The following is a 19,339-nucleotide window of genomic DNA, read 5'->3' on the forward strand; positions in this document are numbered from 1 at the left end:
GGTAGGCAGTGATGCGGGCAATAAGCATAGTGCCTTGAAACACCTTCCTCCCAAGAGCATCCATCGCTCTGTGGTCCTTCTTTGGGGGCGCCGAGGCAGGGGCGGATTGGCCTATCGGGGGATCGGGCTTCCCCCAGTGGGCCGGTCTAGCTGGTCACGTGGTCTCGACCACGTGGCTCTTCCTCAGCCCAGCCTCAGCGCCTCCCAGCCAGCCTCAGCCAGAGACCAAGCTGGCGGGGGCCGAAGAAATTAAAATCAAGGCCGGCGGAGGCCGAAGAAAAGAAGATGGGAGCCTCCCAGCCAGCCCCCGCCGGAGCCCAAGCCGGCGGGGGCCAAAGAAATGAAGATGGGCGACACCCAGCCAGCCCCCGCCCAAGCCGGTAGGGGCCGAATAAATTAAAATCGAGGCCAGCAGAGGCCAAAGAAAAGAAGATGGACGCCTCCCAGCCAGCTTCAAGCGGGGGCCGACTGGGCGGCGCCCATCTTCATTTTTTCGGCCCTGCTGGCTTGGTCTCCGGCAGGGGCTGGCTGGGAGGCGCCCATCTTCTTTTCTTCGGCCTCCGCCAGCCTCGATTTTAATTTCTTCGGCCCCCGCCGGAGACCAAGCCGATGGGGGCCGAAGAAATTAAAATCGAGGCCTGCGGGGGCAGAAGAAGTGAACACCGGTGCTGCTAACCGCCGCCAGAGACCAGCTGTTCTTCTGTGTGTATGTGAGAAAGGAATGGTGCTTCTGTGTGTGTGTGTGTGTGTGTGTATGTGTGTGTATGTGAGAAAGGAATGGTGCTTTTGTGTGTGTGTGTATGTGTCTATGTGAGAAAGCAAAATTGCTTACCTTGTAATAGGTGTTATCCCAGGTCAGCAGGATGTAGTCCTCACATATGGGTGACATCGATAATGGAGCCCTATACGGAAAAACTTCTGTCAAAGTTTCTATTAAACTTTTGACTGGCACAGAGAGTGCCCACTGAGCATGCCCAGCATGCCATTATATGCTCTGCCACAGGGGTCTCCCTTCAGTTGCTTTTGTAGCAGTTAGCGTTAGCCAAAAATAAAATAATAAAACGTATCGGACCCAACTCCGCGGGGTGGCGGGTGGGTTTCGTGAGGACTACATCCTGCTGTCCTGGGATAACACCTATTACAAGGTAAGCAATTTTTGCTTTATCCCAGGACAAGCAGGATGCTAGTCCTCACATATGGGTGATTAGCAAGCTAGAGGCTGAGTCATTTGGTATTGAGGCAACAGTGAAGATTGTTGTTGAAATGAGTCAGCCGAAGATCACAGCAGGTTGGTTGCAGGAGTTGGGTTTAAACTGGAAACAAGTTCTTTAAGACAGATTGTCCGTAGGCTGAATCTTGTCGTCCTTCTTTGTCCAAACAGTAATGAGCTGCAAAGGTATGAAGAGAAGTCCATGTTGCTGCTTTACATATGTCAATGATTGGCACTGAACAATAGTGTGCTACTGAGGTTGACATAGCTCTTACTGAGTGTGCCTTTACTCGCCCTTTGTTGCAGTCCCGGGCCGTGCCCCGGTCCCTCCACCTATCTCGGGGGCGGCCCGGGCCGTTTCGAGCCTTCCCCGGGGTGTTTGCAGCAGGCCCCGGGCCTGCAGGCCTTCCAGCGCGTCTCTCCCTCCTCGGGAGAGACGCCAACGCTCCGACACGGCTAGCCCTGCCCCCTGACGCGCGCACGCGGGAAGTAGCCCCATTTAAAGGGGCCAGCGCGGGAAATACCTCAGCTGAGCCGGGAATGACGTCAGACGCCCTCAGGGTACAAGTACCCTGCAACTAGCTCTCTTCTGTGCCTTGCAACAAGGTTCCTGGTCTTCGGCCTGCTGTAGCTGTGTTCCTGGTTCTTCTCTTCGTCCTGCTTCTGCCTTGCCCTTCTTGCTGGATTGCTTCTTTTGGACTTCAACCCCTGGATTGGCTTTGAACCGCTCGCTGGACTTCGACCCCTGGATTGGCTTTGGACCGCTCTCTGGACACCGACCCCTGGACTGGCTGCGGACCATTCTTTGGATTCCGACTCCTGGACCGACTTCTGGATAACCTACGATCTTGCTGGAGGCGCCAGCCGTCCGGAACCCACGACCTGCAGGAGGCGCCTGCATCTTCCACCGTCGGGGAGTCGCCTAAGTCCCAGCGGCCGTGTCCCTACGGGCCCCTCCTCGGGGGACTTCAGCTTCCAGGGTGAATCTCCACAAGTCCCAGCGGCTGGACTCCTAAGGGCTCCTCCCGGGGAAGTACCAGTCTCCAGGGTGAAGAATCTCCGACTTCCGGGGTCCAACGCCTGCCTTCCTTCCAGTGGGTACAGAGTTCTTGGTTGCATAGGACTCCTCAGTGGTCCAGCATCTCAAAGCACTCCGGCCTTCCGAACCGCCTCCTGGTTGGGAAACTTGCTGCAAAGCACACAGCACACCATCTTCTGTTCCAACTGGCCCAAGGGTCCACAAGTATAACACCCTTGGAGAGGAAGGCCTGCTTTTTCATAGCAAAACTGTATGCAATCTGCTAACCAGTTGGATAGAGTATGTTTACCCACTGCTTTACCCGGTTTGTTTGGGTCATAAGAAACAAAAAGTTGATGTGATTTTCTGTGGACTGCAGTGCGGTTTAAATAAAAGGATAGTGTACGCTTACAGTCCAAGGTATGTAAGGCCCTCTCTCCTTGGTGAGAATGCGGTCTTGGGAAAAATGTGGGTAACACTATGGATTGGTTCAAGTGGAATTCCGTAACTACCTTGGGGAGGAATTTTGGATGTGTACGGAGAACCACTCTGTCATGACTTCGTATAAGGTTCGTATGTGACAAGTGCTTGTAACTCACTAACCCTCCTAGCCGAGGTAATGGCTATGAGGAAGATAGTCTTCCATGTGAGAAATTTAAGATCACAGGTATCTATGGGTTCGAATGGAGAACGCATGAGTCTGGTTAATACTACGTTCAGGTCCCATTGTGTGACTGGTGGTCGAACTGGTGGTTTAAGTTGAGTTAAACCTCTCATGAATCTACTGACAAGAGGTTGTGTAGAGATAGGTGCATCTCCCAGTTTGTTATGGTAAGCTGAGATTGCACTTAGGTGTACTCTTACAGATGAAGTCTGGAGACCAGATTCTGAAAGATAGTATAAATAACCTAGTAGAGAAGAAATGGAGCAAGTGAAAGGATAAGTATTGTTTAGCTTGCACAAAGGTAAATCTTTTCCATTTGGAAGAGTAGTTCTTTCGTGTGGAGGGCTTATGTGAAAGTATAAGCACTTGAGAGATGTGGGTTGAAAGTGGTTGTAAGATTAAACTTTTAACATCCAAGCTGTCAGGGCTAGGGATTGGAGGATGGGATGGTGCAATCGACCCTGATCCTGAGTTATGAGTGTGGGAGCTACTCCCAGACGAATAGGATCCCTGACTGAGAGGTCTAGAAGTGTGGGAAACCATACTTGTCGAGGCCAATACGGAGCTATGAGTATCATGGATCCCTTGTCTTGTTGTAGTTTCACTAGAGTTTTGGTTATTAGCGGTATCGGGGGATACGCGTATAGAAGGCCTGAGTTCCAGTGGCGAGCAAAGGCGTCCCTGGGTGAGCGGTTTTTCTGTTTGAAGAGGGAGCAATAATTGTTCACTTTGTAATTCATTTGTGATGCAAAGAGGTCCACTGTTGGTTGGCCCCAACGTTGAAAGATTTTGGTCGCCACTTCTGGATCCAGAGACCATTCGTGTGGCTGGAACTGACGACTGAGGCGATCGGCTACCACGTTGTGAATTCCTGCTAGATAAGTGGCCCTTAGGAGTATTGAGTGTGCTAGGGCCCAATCCCAAATCTGCGCTGCTTCCTGACAAAGGAGATACGAGCCCGTACCTCCCTGTTTGTTGATGTACCACATTGCAACCGTGTTGTCTGTTTGTATAAGGACAGTCTTCTGTGAAAGGCAGTCCTTGAAGGCATCTAGCGCATAACTTATAGCTCGAAGTTCTAGGAAGTTTATCTGAAATGTTGCTTCAAGCTTTGTCCAAGTACCTTGAGTCCGCAGATGACCAATGTGTGCTCTCCAGCCTAAGGTGGATGCATCTGTAGTTAATGTTACTTGTGGAATCGGTTGCTGGAAAGGTAGGCCTTTGAGCAAGTTGTCCACAGTTGTCCACCACAGGAGCGACGAACGTAGTTTCTGAGTGATTTGAATTGGAGAAGACAATGGCTGGATGGCCTGGATCCATTGTGTTTTGAGAGACCATTGCATAAGCCTCATGGCCAGTCTGGCCATAGGAGTGACGCGAACTGTAGAGACCATGTGACCCAGACGTATGAGGCACCGGTGAGCTGTCACGTGTGACTGAGCACGTAAAGAGTTGGCTAGGGTAATAAGAGTCTGTGCGCGGTCTCTTGGAAGGAAAGCTTTTGCTGTTATGGTGTTTAATTCTGCTCCGATGAATTGTAACAGGCGAGATGGTGTGAAGTGGGATTTCTGGTAATTGATGAGGAATCCCAAGGAATGGAGAAGATTGATTATGAGCTTGAGAGAGTTGAGAGCTCTTTCTTTCGTTTGGCTCTTGATGAGCCAATCGTTGAGATATGGAAACACGTGTACCCCCTGCTTGTGTAGGTGGACAGCCGCCACTGCTAGGCACTTTGTGAACACTCGAGGTGCTGAGGCAAGGCCGAATGGAAGCACCCTGTATTGGAAATGTTGATCTCCTACCAGAAATCGTAGATACTTGCGATGAGGAGGGAAAATTGGAATGTGAGCGTAAGCGTCTTGAAGATCCAGAGAACAGAGCCAATCTCCTTTTTGAAGTAGAGGTAACATGGTTCCTAATGATACCATCCTGAATTTTTCCTTTCTGAGAAACTTGTTGAGATTTCTGAGGTCTAGGATGGGTCGTAGGCCTCCTGTTTTCTTTGGAATGAGGAAATATCAGGAGTAGAATCCTCTGCCCTGCTGAGGCCGGGGAACTGGTTCTACGACCCTGACTCTCAGAAGGGTGGATAATTCTGTTTGCAAGAGTGTGGATTGGTTGTTTGCTGTCCAAGATGAGATGGGTGGAGTGTCATTTGGTACAGTGAGAAAGTTCAATCGGTACCCTTGAGATGTGATGGAGAGTATCCATTGGTCTGTGGTAATGGAATTCCAGTTTTGATGAAAGAAAGCAATCCGACCTCCTACCGGTAAGTTTAGGATCGGATTGATAGACAGGCTGCTGTTCTCTGGTTGTGTCTCAAAATCCCGAAGTGGATGCAATCTGAGGAGGGGGTTGAGATCTGGTTGGTCTTTGTTGCCTAGACTGTGAACGTTGCACTGGCCTAGATGATCGTCCCCGGGCTGGAGGTGAATAGTAACGCCTCTGTCTATAATATGGGCGTTTTGCATCCTTCCATGGTATTCTCCTTGAGGAAGATTGAGATTCTTGAGGAATCAAAGACAATTGTCTGAGAGTTTCCGAGTGTTCCTTTAATAAGGCCACCGCTTCCTTTACCTTTTCTCCGAAGAGATTGTCTCCGAGACAAGGGAGATCGGCCAGATTCTCCTGTACCTCCGGTCTTAAATCCGAGGCTTTAAGCCATGCCCATCTCCGAGCGCTGATAGCTGTGGCCGATATTCGAGATGCTGTTTCAAAACTATCGTACGCTGCACGAACCTCGTGCTTACCAGCTTCTAGGCCTTTATGTACGATATTAGAAAAAGGTTCCTGGAGATGATCAGGGAGTGATTGAGTAATCTCTTGTATTTGTTTCCAGAGATTACGCTGGTATTGGGTCATGAATAGCTGGTAGGCAGCAATCCTGGAGACCAGCATAGATCCTTGAAACATTTTCCTTCCTAGATTGTCTAGGAATCTGTTATCCTTCCCTGGTGGAGTTGAGGAGTGTATTTTTAGTCTTTTGGCCTTATGGATAAGTCAGGGACCGGCATTGGTGGAATCCCTAATGGAACCGATATTGGTATCGGAATCGGTCCGGGTATCGGTGACGTGATCGACGATGTCCTTGGAAACGGCATCGATGGAGTCTCCGATGGAACCGGGAATGGTGTCAATATCGGCGTCGATGGAAGGGTTGGTGTCGATGGCACTGGTCTCGAGGGTTGTGCCGGTGCCGGCAGGGTATCGAGAAGCGCATCCCTGACTGCCTGGCGGATATATCCGTCCAGTTCCACCCGCATAGCTGGTGAAACCAGAGCAGCTATGGGGGGAGGCAGTGACGGCGATTCCAGTACCTCCGCAGAACCCTGGGGAGGTACAGTTCCCATCACCGGGATCGGTGGGGATCGCCGTGGAGTCGAAGGCCTCGGAGAAGCCTCATCCGTCCGAGGTTTCTTAGATGGGGATCTGGAATCCTTCGATGACATACCGGATACCGGATCGATGCCAGAACCATGCGGCCTTCGATGCCGATGCTTTTCTTTGTGTTTTTCACTGCTCGATGTCGATGCCCTCGAAGAAGGAGAGGGGGAAGGTAAGGATGAATCCCCCGCCTCACCCAGAACTCGTTTTTTGAGTATTACTTTACGAATCGCTCCAGCCGGAGACGATTTTGTGGACGTCGATGGTGAAGGGAGCAACTGAAGGTGGAAAAGTTGCTCCATTTTTTCCATCCGGAGTCGTCGTCCTTTTGTTGTCATCTCGGCGCACTGCAGGCAGGATTGGACATCATGTTCCCCGCCGAGACAGAGCACACACTCTAAGTGTGGGTCTGTGATAGACATGGTTCTTCCACAATTAGGGCATTTTTTGAAGCCCAAAGCCATAGTTAGTCGACAGCCGTCAACGACTTAGGCTACGAAGAAAAAACCGGTATGGAACCGACAGAAAAATCAGAAAACTTACCGCGATGTTATATTATAGGGAGACCCTTGTGGCAAGAAGTTTTCCTAAAGTTTTGTTAAACTTTTAAGTATGGCGAAAATCGCCACAGGACTCCAAATTAACCGCGAGGCTAACGGCTCCGCGGAAAAAAGAAGACTGAAGGGAGACCCCTGTGGCAGAGCATATAATGGCATGCTGGGCATGCTCAGTGGGCACTCTCTGTGCCAGTTAAAAGTTTAATAGAAACTTTGACAGAAGTTTTTCCGTATAGGGCTCCATTATTGATGTCACCCATATATGAGGACTAGCATCCTGCTTGTCCTGGGATAAAGGAATGGTGCTTCTGTGTGTGTGTGTATGTGTCTATGTGAGAAAGGAATGGTGCTTCTGTGTGTGATAGGGAAGGTGCTTCTGTGTGTGAGTCAGGGAGGGTGCTTCTGTATGTGTGTGGTGTATATGTGAGTCAGGGAGGGTGTTTGTGTGAGTCAATGTGTGTGTACGAGAGAGAGATGCAGCATGTTTTTGGCTGGCTTGCGGCTGTGAGAGAGAGGGCATGTGTGTGATTGAGAGCCAGTGTGTAAGAGGGAGCGAGAGCATTGTGTGATTGAGAGAGACTGGCCAGAGAGGTGACGTGGGTATGTGTGAGACTGATCAGGGAGATGACTGGTATATGTGTGCTTTTGTGTGTATATGTGTGTGTGTGTGTGAGAGAGAGAGACTGGTTGGGGAGATGTTTGGTGTGTGAGAGACAGAAACTGGTCTTGAGGGTATGACTGGTGTGTGTGAGAGAGAGAGAGAGAGAGAGAGAAAAGACTGGTTGTGGTCCCTAAGGAAGAGGACCGTGAGGACAGCTTCAGCAGCTACTGCTGCTTCTGGCGTGGCCTGCAAGGGAAAGGAGTAGGAGAACTATATATAAATATATAAATAATAAATAATTCTATTTATTATTTATTTTATCACAAGTTAGTTATTTACGCTATTATCTATTTTACTACATGTTATTTACTATATATATGCTCGTTATTCGAAGAGTCACTGTTGTCTATTTAATATTTATTATCATGTTCTGAAACTCCGTTTATTGTAACGCCTCACCGCGATAGTTTTGTTTTATGTAAACCGACCTGATTTGATATTTGTATCGAGAATGTCGGTATATAAAAATGCTAAATAAATAAATAAATAAATAAACTGCTGGAGAGGGTAAAGTAAAGGTGGTTTTTTAAGTTCATTTTTCTTGATTGACTACCATTTTAATTATTGGGTAGTATGTGATGTGTCTGCTGTTTGAAATATTTTATTGGTGTTTGGTGAGTCTTTAATTATTGGATAGTCTATTCATCAGCTGTTTTGAAATTATTTTATTAGTATGATTTTATAATTATGATTCATGATTTATATATCTTGATTTTATTGATTGTTTTATGAGGAATGGTGACATTTTTGTTTTTCCATTGTTGCACTGTATAGAGTCTGGCGTGATATGTTTTACATTTTAGTTTTTGTCTGCACATTTCTATTTATACTTTATGTGGCTTTATTCTGTATTTGGTGAGAGTTTGTGTTCTGCATGCAAAGACTGAGATGAAGCATTCTTTTAGCATGTGGTTTCTCTGTAGGGATCTGTAGTAGCTTGGCCTGTTCTGTTTTCCTGATAGAGGTGTATTGATATTTTAGATTCTGGTGTAATATTTATGGTATTCTTTTTCATAGGTGGGGCTGTTATTCTTTGAGTTTTGGCAAATAGTACTGTGTTGATACAGGAGGATCATGCCGAAATATAGGGATGGTACATATATGTAAATTATTTATGTAAATTATATTGTATATGTAATTGGGTACCCATGGGCCAGTATGGAGAAAAATCCCCCGGGCCACTATTTTCCCACAAGACGCCCCTGCGCCAAGGAATGAGTCCGAGAGCGCTTGGCCCTCTTGAGAGCGGATTCAACCACTACTGACTGGTGAGGCAGCTGATGCTTACCAAATCCAACAGCCTTCTGGATGAGGTAGACCCCATCTGCCTTCTTGTTAACGAAAGGCACTATGAGGGGTTGTTCCCATATCCTCAGCAGCAACTGCTAATGGGACCACCACAATCTCCTTAGGAGGCTCCTCGAACTGGAGGATCTCAAGCATTTTGTGCCTGGCATCCTCCTCTGTCAAAAGCTGAAATGGGATGGCCTCCGCCAACACCCTAACAAACCCTGCAAAGGTCAAGTCCTCAGGCGGGGACTTCCTTCGTTCATCTGGAGGAGAAGGGTCTGACGGGAAACCATCAGAGTACTTGGAAAAGGACTCAGTTGGATCATCCCCCAGGAGTCATAGGGACTCTCATCTTCACTGTATAGTACAGAGGATGGGACCCTAGGTGCTATGCCTCCGTCCAAAGATGCAGACACCAGTAAAACTGTATGGGGGCTACAAGCCTTAGCATCTCAGCTGGCTTCAGTGCAGCTTCCTCCTCGGAGGAACCGGCAATGCCCATCATATTTGTAGGGGGAGACCTCAGTGCCTAGCCGGGTACCAATGCTGTCCCAGGAACCGGTGCTAGCTGGGTCAGTAAGGCATCAATGAGCACAAAGAGCTTCTTCAGAAGCGGTATGAGGAAGGGTGTCACCGGGTTCGGTATCATCGGTGCCGCAGGACCAAAGTCCTGCAGCACCCGCTCCACCACCAGCTGGTCTCGGCTCTCCAGCTCCTCCTCAAAAGTTGCCAATACCAACACGGACCAGGAGGAAGGAGGGATGGCCAGATATTCTTTGGACACATGCAGGGGATTGGCGACTGGCACCAGGTCAGTTGGAGACCATCGTGGACCCCTGGCACAGATAGAAGATGGGATCTCCTCGCCATTGAGTTGCTTTGGGGGCATCGCGGCATAAGCCGGTGCATCCCTGTGCTCGACACTGTGCATCAACTGGGGCCAGTGCCAATGCTTCTTAAGTTTCCCTCGATGCTTGGCCCAGTCTTTCTCCAGTGCCAAGGTCTAAGACAACGAAGCCGGCATCCTCGGCCCAGATGAGATTGACATGGGTCGGTCTCCGGCGCTCCTATCCGCTGGCATTATCAACGGAATCAACGGTCCCACCAATGTCAATGGAGTGGTGACCATCGGTGCGGCTCCAAGGTCCCTTGAGGCCGATGGCTCAGATTTCCTTGACCTGAAAAGCTGATCCATCTTATCGATTCGAAGCCAATGTCAGAGTCATCTGAGCACATAAGCGGCAACTCCGGATGCCATGCGATGCCCCCAGGCAGAGGAAAAATTCCTCATGAGGATCAGTGATAGACATAGTTCTCAGGCACTGGGGGCATCGGTGAAAAGCGGACGTGGCAATGATGGGACAAAACAAAAGGGCCGCAACATCGAAAGCAATGGCGATGGACGTCGATGGCCGGTGGGCATCAAGGCACCACCGCCACCATGGGAGGGAATCAACCATGAAAGGAAACTTACCTGAAATGCCAAAAACCCTGACTAGAGACGCTAAGGGAAGGCACAGAGAGGGATCCAGTGACGGAATCAAAAGAAAAAAGCGCGAAAAAACAAAGAGCAAAAAAGTTTTCCATAAAGTTTTCCATAAAGCTAAAATGAGCTCAATCACACCACGAGGCTTACAGCTCTGCAGAAGAGACTGAAGAAGGACCTTCATAGACGCGTGATATAGGGCATGCTGGGCATGCTCAGTGTGCCTGGTCAAAGTTCTAGAAACTTCGACATAAGTTTTCCGCATCAGGGCTCCATCTGATGGTGTCACCCATGTGTAAGGATTACCCTCCTGCTTATCTTTGGAGATATACTATTTATATAATTACCTATTGTGAATGTTTTATTTATTTATTTATTTATTTATTTTTATTATATTTATTCAAATGAACCAATAAAACAGAACTGCAAACAAGAACTATTACAGTTTCATTTGACATTTTGTGAGTTATTCCTGAACCCATTCCCCTCCCTCCCTCCCCCTCCCTCTCTTTGTGTATGGTAAGGTACAAAGTCAATAGAAAGTCAGTGGTCGGTGTTGGTTGAGTAATGCAGCTGCTCCCAGGTGAGATGGGTAGTATCGTTGGTCATGCATCCTCCGGAACTCCAGTCAAATTGTGATCAATATCTATGGCGGGGCTTTGTGAATGTTTTATATTGTAAACCACTTTGATTTACACAGGTGAAGCAGAACATTAAATCAATAAGCTAAACTAAATAAGGGTGGATCATCCCTTTCATGGCCTTGAAAGGCAAAATGAGCAATTTTAACTTACTTCTGCTTAATTCTGAAAGGGAAACCAGCAGAATTATCTGAAAAGTGGGGTGGTTCTCACTCTCTATGACATATTTACTTACAAAACGTCTATATTTCCTTTCTGAGTCAAAAGACACATCTGAGGCATTTTACAAAAGCGCACCATGGTGTGTATCATAAAATAAAATAATTGCCCAGGATCTGATAGGCAGCCAAATTTTGTATTAGCTGTAATTTCTGAAATAATGTAGTTAGTAATCTTGCAAGAAGACCATTAAAGCAGTGTAACTGTGTAATTACTAGGGAGAGAGAGATCCACCTTCCTCAGAGCTCCAGAATCCAGGAAAGAACAAATCATCCTTACCATTTGTGATTTCACAAAGTCTTTCTTCACCATTTCATTAATGGGTGACAGTAGGTTAAATGAGTTTTCCAAGGTTACCCCCAAATCCTTGACTTTTTGTTTTTCTACCAACAAAACCATCAATGGGTCTGGATAAAAACGGTAGTGCTGTACAAATTAGCCCCAACCTTCAGTTTTTGTTTTTGCTCATTCAATTTCAATTTGCTGATTAGAAATCAGTTTGAAATATCTGTTATGTAATCAAAAACTGGGCACAATAATTATAATGAACTTGGAATGTACAAGGCAAATAATGGAATGAGAGAATTACCAAAACCATGTTTCTCTGTATACAACATGCAGTGCAGATCTCACACTTTTGGAAGATGTCCCTTAATGTTTTGAGACTTAGCACAAATGGTTTCCTCTTCCTGTGGTAAATACTAAAGATAACCTTCAGCTACAGATCTTCCTGTGGCATCTTACGTGGGACATATACATTTAGATCTAAATTGATATTTACCAATCAAAATATAAATGGGCTTACTAATTATATACCTAACAGAATATAGAGGGGCCAATGTTCAATGGGATCTAGCTGGTTAAGTAAGAACTTGGATGTTTTGATTTGGATTTCAGTTACTTGTCTTTAGAAATCTGAGCTCAAGGTGAGCTACAACTCAAAAAATGGGTTGCCCTAGAGGTATCCCTGAGGCAAGCTCCTGATTTACATGGCTAGCACTGATTTTCAGAGCAAACTGGCTAATTTTGGCTAGCTAGGTTGGGCTGCACAAACAGTAAACCTCAATCTATCCAACCCAATTTTGATCATCTAGATTTAGGTCGATTTTCAGCTCAAAACCTACCTGGCTAGGTTCAGCTTAGAATCAGCTTAATTTAGCTGGACAAACTTCGGCTGGCTAAGTCAGACACTGTGCAACATTTAGAAAATTGACCCTATATTCATGAAAAACATATTTGCTCCATTCCTGTCTCCACTTGCATTTTTCAACAAGGAAAGGAGGCAAAGCAACACTAGAAAGATAGAGTGCCATTGAATGGCCCATTAATAGGATGGAAAAGGTTGAAAGCGGAACTTTATATTTGCTGTCTGGAAACTACCACCTCAAATATTTACCCAATAATAAAAACAACTCTCAACCTTACATTTGCTCACCTGTATAAAAAAAGTAATAGACAAGACAGATGACTGCATATAAGCTTGTAATACACTAGTTTTCAGGTACATTTCTAATGGTGTATGGCCTCCCAAACTGAACCTTCAGATCTGCATGTAAAGCTCCCCTCAGTTTCTCCTCCATACAAAGTTATAAAACACCTACTTGTAGTCCTCCTCTTCTTTGGAGTTCTTTTTAGGTTGATATTTTTTAGAAAGATTTCTGAAATATAAAAATAATAATAATGATAGTCAAGCAAATATCTTCATTGTTTTCCTTTCTGTGTTTACACTTATGTTTGATAAATCTTCCACTTTCTCTACTTCTTTCAGCATACTAAATGGCTTTTCACAAATAAAATCCAAAAGTAATTTACTGACACATATCACTAACTACTAAAAAGCCTAGGTGTTAATTCTAATTTTAAGGCAGAAAATAAGATTTGATTAAAAAAAAAATTATTGAATATGCAAGGTGCATAAACTCAAAATCAGCCAGCTGACTTGATGAATTTGGCATTAATATGAAAAATATAGCGCTGTCTAAGATTTCTGATAAAATCAGGCACAGTGTAAAAAGAAAAAAGGAAAAAACATTTGCTTAACACTCCTATACAGTACCATGGAAATCACACATTCCAAATAGCATACAAAGTCAAATCATTTTACCAAGGTAATGCACAGAAAGAACCTACAACATTGTCTTATCCTGCCAACTGAGGTTTTAGATTATCATCACTGTCAAACTTTCCTTTATCTGTAAGAAAAAGGTCAAACATCACTGTATCTGCTTCTAGTGCAGAACTCTGCATCTGAATATTCCTTTGCTCTCCCAATTGTATATCCATACTGCAACAGATTTTAGGGTTCATTTCTCCATTTTGCTGCAATTCCCATTTCCACCATGGAATTTTGATTAAGTAGCATCAAAATTCTCCTTTTCAACATCTCACTTTTGTATTCCTTCTCCAGTATTCTGCTTGAAAAGTGGAGTTACATTATCTCCTAGTACACAAACAAAAAAGTGTAGCTTCCTTAAAATTTTTCCAGAACTTAAGACTAAAGATTAAAGAGGTTTAGCACTCTTCAACTTGGAAAAGAGACGGCTGAGGGGAGGTATGATAGATGTTTATAAAATAATGGGTGGAATAGAGCGAGTAAATGTTTATCAGTTGTTTATTCTTTTGAAAATTGAAAATACCAGGGGACACACAATAAAGTTACTAGGTAATACATTTAAAACTAACAAGAGAAAATATTTTTTTACTCAATGCATAATTAAGCTCTGGAATTCGTTGCCAGAGGATGTGATGAAAACTATTAGTGTTGCTGTGTTTAAAAAAGGTTAGGACAAGTTCCTGGAGGAAAAGTCCATTAAGGAAGCAATACAGAAATCCACTGCTTATTCTTGGGATAAGCAGCTTGGAATCTATCTACACATTAGGATCCTACCAGGTACTTGTGACCTGGATTGGCCATTGTTAGAAAAAGCATACTGGGCTTGATGGACAAAGTACACTGTTTCCACAGTGACCAATCCAGGTCACAAGTGGCTGGCAGGATCCCAAGGGGTATTTATTTATTTATTTAAAATATTTATATACCGTTTTACCAATACAAGATTGACCAAAGCGGTTTACAATGGTAGTAACATAAAAATTCAAATAAGATAAAAATAATAAAACAAAGTTAGAATAAAAATACAATCTACTTCATGATCAATATAAATAAAATATTTTAAAAATTATAACAAAAGAAGAACATTTAAATAATTTACTATTATTTTAAATAAAAGTATAGAAAGAAAAAGAAGAGATTCACAAACATAACTATCAAGATGGTAATCTCCTGATATTAAGTGAAGTTTAAGTACCCATATATGAAGCTGGGCTAGTGACTATTGAGTGGGATCGATCTTCCGAAGGCTTCCGTAAATAAATAGGTTTTTAGCGCTTTCTTGAATTCAATTCTGCTGGAAATTTGTCTTAGGGGGTCAAGCAACGAATTCCACAGAATGGGGCCGGCCACTGAAAAGGCTCTTTGCCTCGTAATACTTAAAGCAGCCTTTTTAATTGATGGAATTTCTAATAAGTTTTTTGCCACAGATCTAAGTTCTCTGGTAGGTTTATATACTCTTAGTGTAGAACATAGCCAAATAGAATCTGAGTTATTTAATAGAGAGTGTATTGTCATGAGATAGATTCCAAGCTGCTTACCTCAAGAATAAGCAATGGATTTCTGTAACTCTACCTTAATAGACTTTTGCTCCAGGAACTTGTCCAAACCTTTTTTAAACACAGTGACACTAATAGTTTTCATCACATCCTCTGGCAACAAATTCCAGAGCTTAATTATGCATTGAGTAAAAAATTATTTTCTCTTATTTTCTCTAGTAACTTCATTGTATGTCCCCAGTCTTTGTAATTTTCAAATGAGTAAACAACTGATTAAAGCAAGTTTGCTTACTGTAAACAGTGTTTCCGTAGATAGCAGGATGAATTAGCCATGCTGTCATGGGATCTGTCAATCAGGTCCAGGAGGCGGAGCTTTACCAAGCAGAGATTAGATTTTTGGTCTCTGCGGCTGTGCGTGTGTTCTCGCGCAGGAAAGTAACAGATTCTCCTCAGTCTGTGATTAAGCAGTAGTATAGTCGAAGAGACAGCGACTGCCAGGGAGGAGGGTGGGTCAGCATGGCTAATTCTTCCTGCAATCTACGGAAACACCGTTTACGGTAAGCAAACTTGCTTTTTCCCGTTGATAGCAAGGTTGAATTAGCCATGTTGTCATGGGAGTCCCAAGCTCCCGATGGTGTGGCGAAGATCCTGTGTGGTCTTTCCGTGAAGACAGCGATCGTTTTCTATGTTTTGTTGTCAATCCCGAAGAGTAGGAAGTACTCGAGCAGTTTGGTGATACAGCTGGAGAGGTGGAACGAGATACTTCTGAGGACTCATGTTGTCGTTTTGACCCATGTTTTATTGCATGAGATGGTTGTTTGGATTTATCTCCAGCCTTTTGTGGTGTATTGTGCGACACTGTAAGCTTGTGCATCATTAGGCCTTTAATGTGTTGTGTAGGCGTCAGGCTTCTCGATGCTGTACCATCTTGTTGTATACTGTGCGTCGATGCCTTCTGCGCCGTGTGCGCTGATGTCTCCAGCGCCATGTGCGTGGATTTCGACTTGTGCGCAGATCTCGATTTGTGCGCATATGTTTTCGGCGCTGTGCACGTAGATGTCTGTGGTGCTGTTGATTCCGGCGCCGTGCGCACAGACATCTTCGTCACCGTGTGCGCCAATGTCTTCGGCGCCATGCACGTAGATGTCGTTGGCGCCATGTACACAGAAGATTTGTGCGCCGATGTGTTGGGCGCAGAAGTAGTTTGCGCCGACGGTGTTTTAGGCGCAGAAGGCATCTTGGGCGCATAAGTTTTAGGCGCTGTTGTTTCCTGCGCCGGTGGTTGTGGCTCTGTCGGTTCATTTGAATCTGATGGCCAATGCCTTCATGGCAAGTCCTTACCTCCAAGCCTGGAGGGTTGAGGATCCCACGAAGATGCTCGATTCTGTGTTGGAGACATTGTTTTTGAAGGGCCAGGCGGCGAATGAGCCTCCGATGGTTGCGATGGGCTGAAAAGTTCCTTCATTTGATAAGCCCGCTGTTTCTGGGCCATCGGTGACATTCTGGCACAGAATTCACAGACTTATAGATCGTGATCTGGCCCCAGGCATCGGTAACATCGGTCATGGCCATCCGTGACCGACATTACCTTGACGCAAGTACAGGGTTTAAACCCCGATTTCTTAGACATTTTAGAAAAATAAGAAAAAATGCTGAGAAGTCAGCTCCGCGTACGATCCCGCTCGCGGAAAAAACAGACTGAGGAGAATCTGTTACTTTCCTGTGCGGGAACACACGCGCAGCCGCAGAGACCAAAAATCTAATCTCTGCTTGGTAAAGCTCCCCCTCCCGGACTTGATTGACAGATCCCAGGAGAGAAACATTTACACGCTCCATTCCATCATTATTTTATAAACCTCTCTCATATATTCCCTCAGCTGTCTCTTTTCCAAGTTGAAGAGTTCTAACTTCTTTAGCCTTTCTTCAAAGGGGAATTGTTCCATGCCTTTTATCATTTTGGTCACCTTTCTCTTTACCTTTTCTAATTCGCTATATCTTTTTTGAGATGTGGCGCCCAGAACTGCACCCAATACTCAAGATGAGGTCGCACCATGGAGCAATACAGAGGCATTATAATATTCTGTTTTATTTCCATTCCTTTCCTAATAATCCCTAGCATTCCATTTGCTTTCTTAACTGCTGCTGCCTACTAAGCAGAAGACATCAACGAGGACACCTAGGTCCATATCCTGAGTGGTGACTCCTAATGTGGAACCCTGCATTGTATAGCCATAATTTGAGTTATTCTTTCCTAATTAAATCATTTTGCAATGGTCCACATTAAATTTCATTTGCCATTTGCATGTCCAGTCTCCCAGTTCTGCAATGTCTTCTTGCAATTTCTCACAATCCTCTTGTGATTTAACAACTTTGAATAATTTTGTGTCATCGGCAAATTTGATCACCTCACTTGTTCCTATATCGAGGTCTTCTTATAAATATATTAAAAAGCAGTAGTCCCAGAACAGATCTCTGGGGTACTCCACTATCACCTTTCTCCATTGGGAAAATGTACCATTTAGCCCTACTCTCTAGTTTAGATCTTTTAACCAGTTGGCAATCTATAATAAGGCACTGCCCCCTATCCCATGACTTTTTAATTTCCTAAGAAGCCTCCCATGAGGGACTTTATCAAATGCTTTCTGAAATCCAGATACACTATATCAACTGGCTCACCTTTATCCACGTTTATTTACGCCGTCAAAAAAACGTTGCAAATTTGTGAGGCAAGACTTCCCTTGGCTAAATCCATGTTGGCTTTGTCTCATTAAACTAAGCCTATCTACATGTTCAGCAATTTTGTTTTTTATAACAGTTTCTACCATTTTGCTTGGCACAGATGTCAAATTCACTGGTCTGTAGTTTCCTGGATCACTCTTTGATCCCTTTTAAAAACGGTCATTACATTGGCAACCTTTCAAAATTATCAGTGCAAAGCAGCAGAATTATAGCATAATAGTTATTTAGTGATCCGTTTTTAATATTGTCTAAACCTAAATTCTTTTTCAGAGTGCCAAAAATCTAATGAACAAGTGGACAATGGCAGTTATAAAACTTGCCTGGCCAGTAGGGTTCATCGGTAAGTGGTCACCAAATTTCACAAAGGTGAATTTTAAAAGCTCGGCACGCCCCAAAGCCTGGAAATACATGCATGTCTCGGGCCAGCGCACACTGTGCAGATTTTAAAAGGCACACAAGTACGCACATATCTCCCAGTACACGCACAAATCAAAAAGTTAAAAAATGGTAGGTGTGGGAGAGGTCTAGGCAGAGCATGGGTGCTCCGGGAAGGTCATTTGAAATGTGTACATTAGTATTTACGCACACCAGCACATGCCGGGGTCCCCTACCACATATCTTTACTTCTGCTATGGATGGCATGTAAGTATTGAAACAAAAAAAACAATGCTAATTAGTGAGATCTTAAGGATTACAGCTAAAAGAGTAAAAGGGAAGCATATAGAAAAGTGTTAAATAAATAAATAAAATATTAACTAGGGGGGGTAAGCCCTATCCTTTACCTGGGTGAACTGGGAACGGACTGGAGAAACTGATAATTACGTCAGCACATATATCTAATAAAATCCCCCACTTACACAGTACAGCCGGCATTTGTGCGAACATGAGTTCGTCCATGTAAAATTGCGCACACATGTACGCGCATATAACCAATTTTATATCGTGCAATCATATACACGCACATGGAATAAAATGGCCGCGTCCATTGCTGTGAGCCGGCATATGTGCATACGTGTGACGCACAGCTTTCTAAAAATTACCATCCCTAGGTTTTGCTACTAAACCAGTGGTCACGTAGAGAATGCCAACTATAACAAATAATTTGGTCATGTTTATTTCTACGTCTCGTGTCCATCCAGTCATATTTTCTCTGATGATTTTATGTTAGTACTCATGAGTTGGCCTCAGCAAGATCCTGCACCATGGAGGGGCAATCCTAAAGCATTGTACAAATCAAAAAATGTTGCATAGCCTGCCTCTCACCACAATTACAGGTCTCAAGTCTGATAGCACTCCTGCATTTTGCCAGGTCAGCTCTTGAATTTCTGACTTTAGTATGGATGTGATTTAGGATCTTCCAGGTGGTCCATTCCTCCTCTGCCTTTGCAGGAAGCTGCTCAGGCCATCAAGTAAACAAAGTGACTAACTGCATACCAAGCACCCAAGGAATTTGTTACCCAGTCTCTTCACAATGTGCTTTGCATGTAAATCCCAGCACCATTATCTCTAAGAATCCTTCTCCTCACAATTTTTTTTATAAACCTAATTATTCTAATTTTTCAAATGCAAAATTAAACACAAGCCCTTTTGACCTAGTAAAAAATTTTCATCAAAATGTACAATCTCAAAGTTCCCATCCCCTCACCCGCCCTAATTCATTACACATATTGAAGGCAATAATTAAAGGTATTTCTGCTGGTAAAAATATGGGCTCTTTGAATATTGCTCACCCTGTGAGAGTGTATAAGTATGTATGTTGCTGAACAATGTGCATATTTTTTATTTGCATAGGAGGTAATTTTCAAAGGAGTTATGCAAGCTTAAAGTGCACTTATGCATGTAAAAACCTATTGAAAATTCA

General features: G+C 44.3%; 1 protein-coding gene across 13 annotated transcripts in view; it reads right to left on the reverse strand.

Moving 5' to 3' along the window:
- The window catches only part of FNBP1 (formin binding protein 1), a 547,949-nt gene that overhangs the window by 409,586 nt on the left and 119,024 nt on the right, over positions 1-19,339 (reverse strand). For all 13 annotated transcript variants that reach the window (XM_029614281.1, XM_029614291.1, XM_029614288.1 and 10 more), the window contains exon 3: positions 12,732-12,788. In XM_029614281.1, the coding sequence (XP_029470141.1) occupies positions 12,732-12,788 (57 nt within the window). The remainder of the gene's footprint in view (positions 1-12,731; positions 12,789-19,339) is intronic.

This window comes from Rhinatrema bivittatum, chromosome 8 (genome assembly GCF_901001135.1).
Source record: "Rhinatrema bivittatum chromosome 8, aRhiBiv1.1, whole genome shotgun sequence".
Lineage (NCBI taxonomy): Eukaryota > Metazoa > Chordata > Amphibia > Gymnophiona > Rhinatrematidae > Rhinatrema > Rhinatrema bivittatum.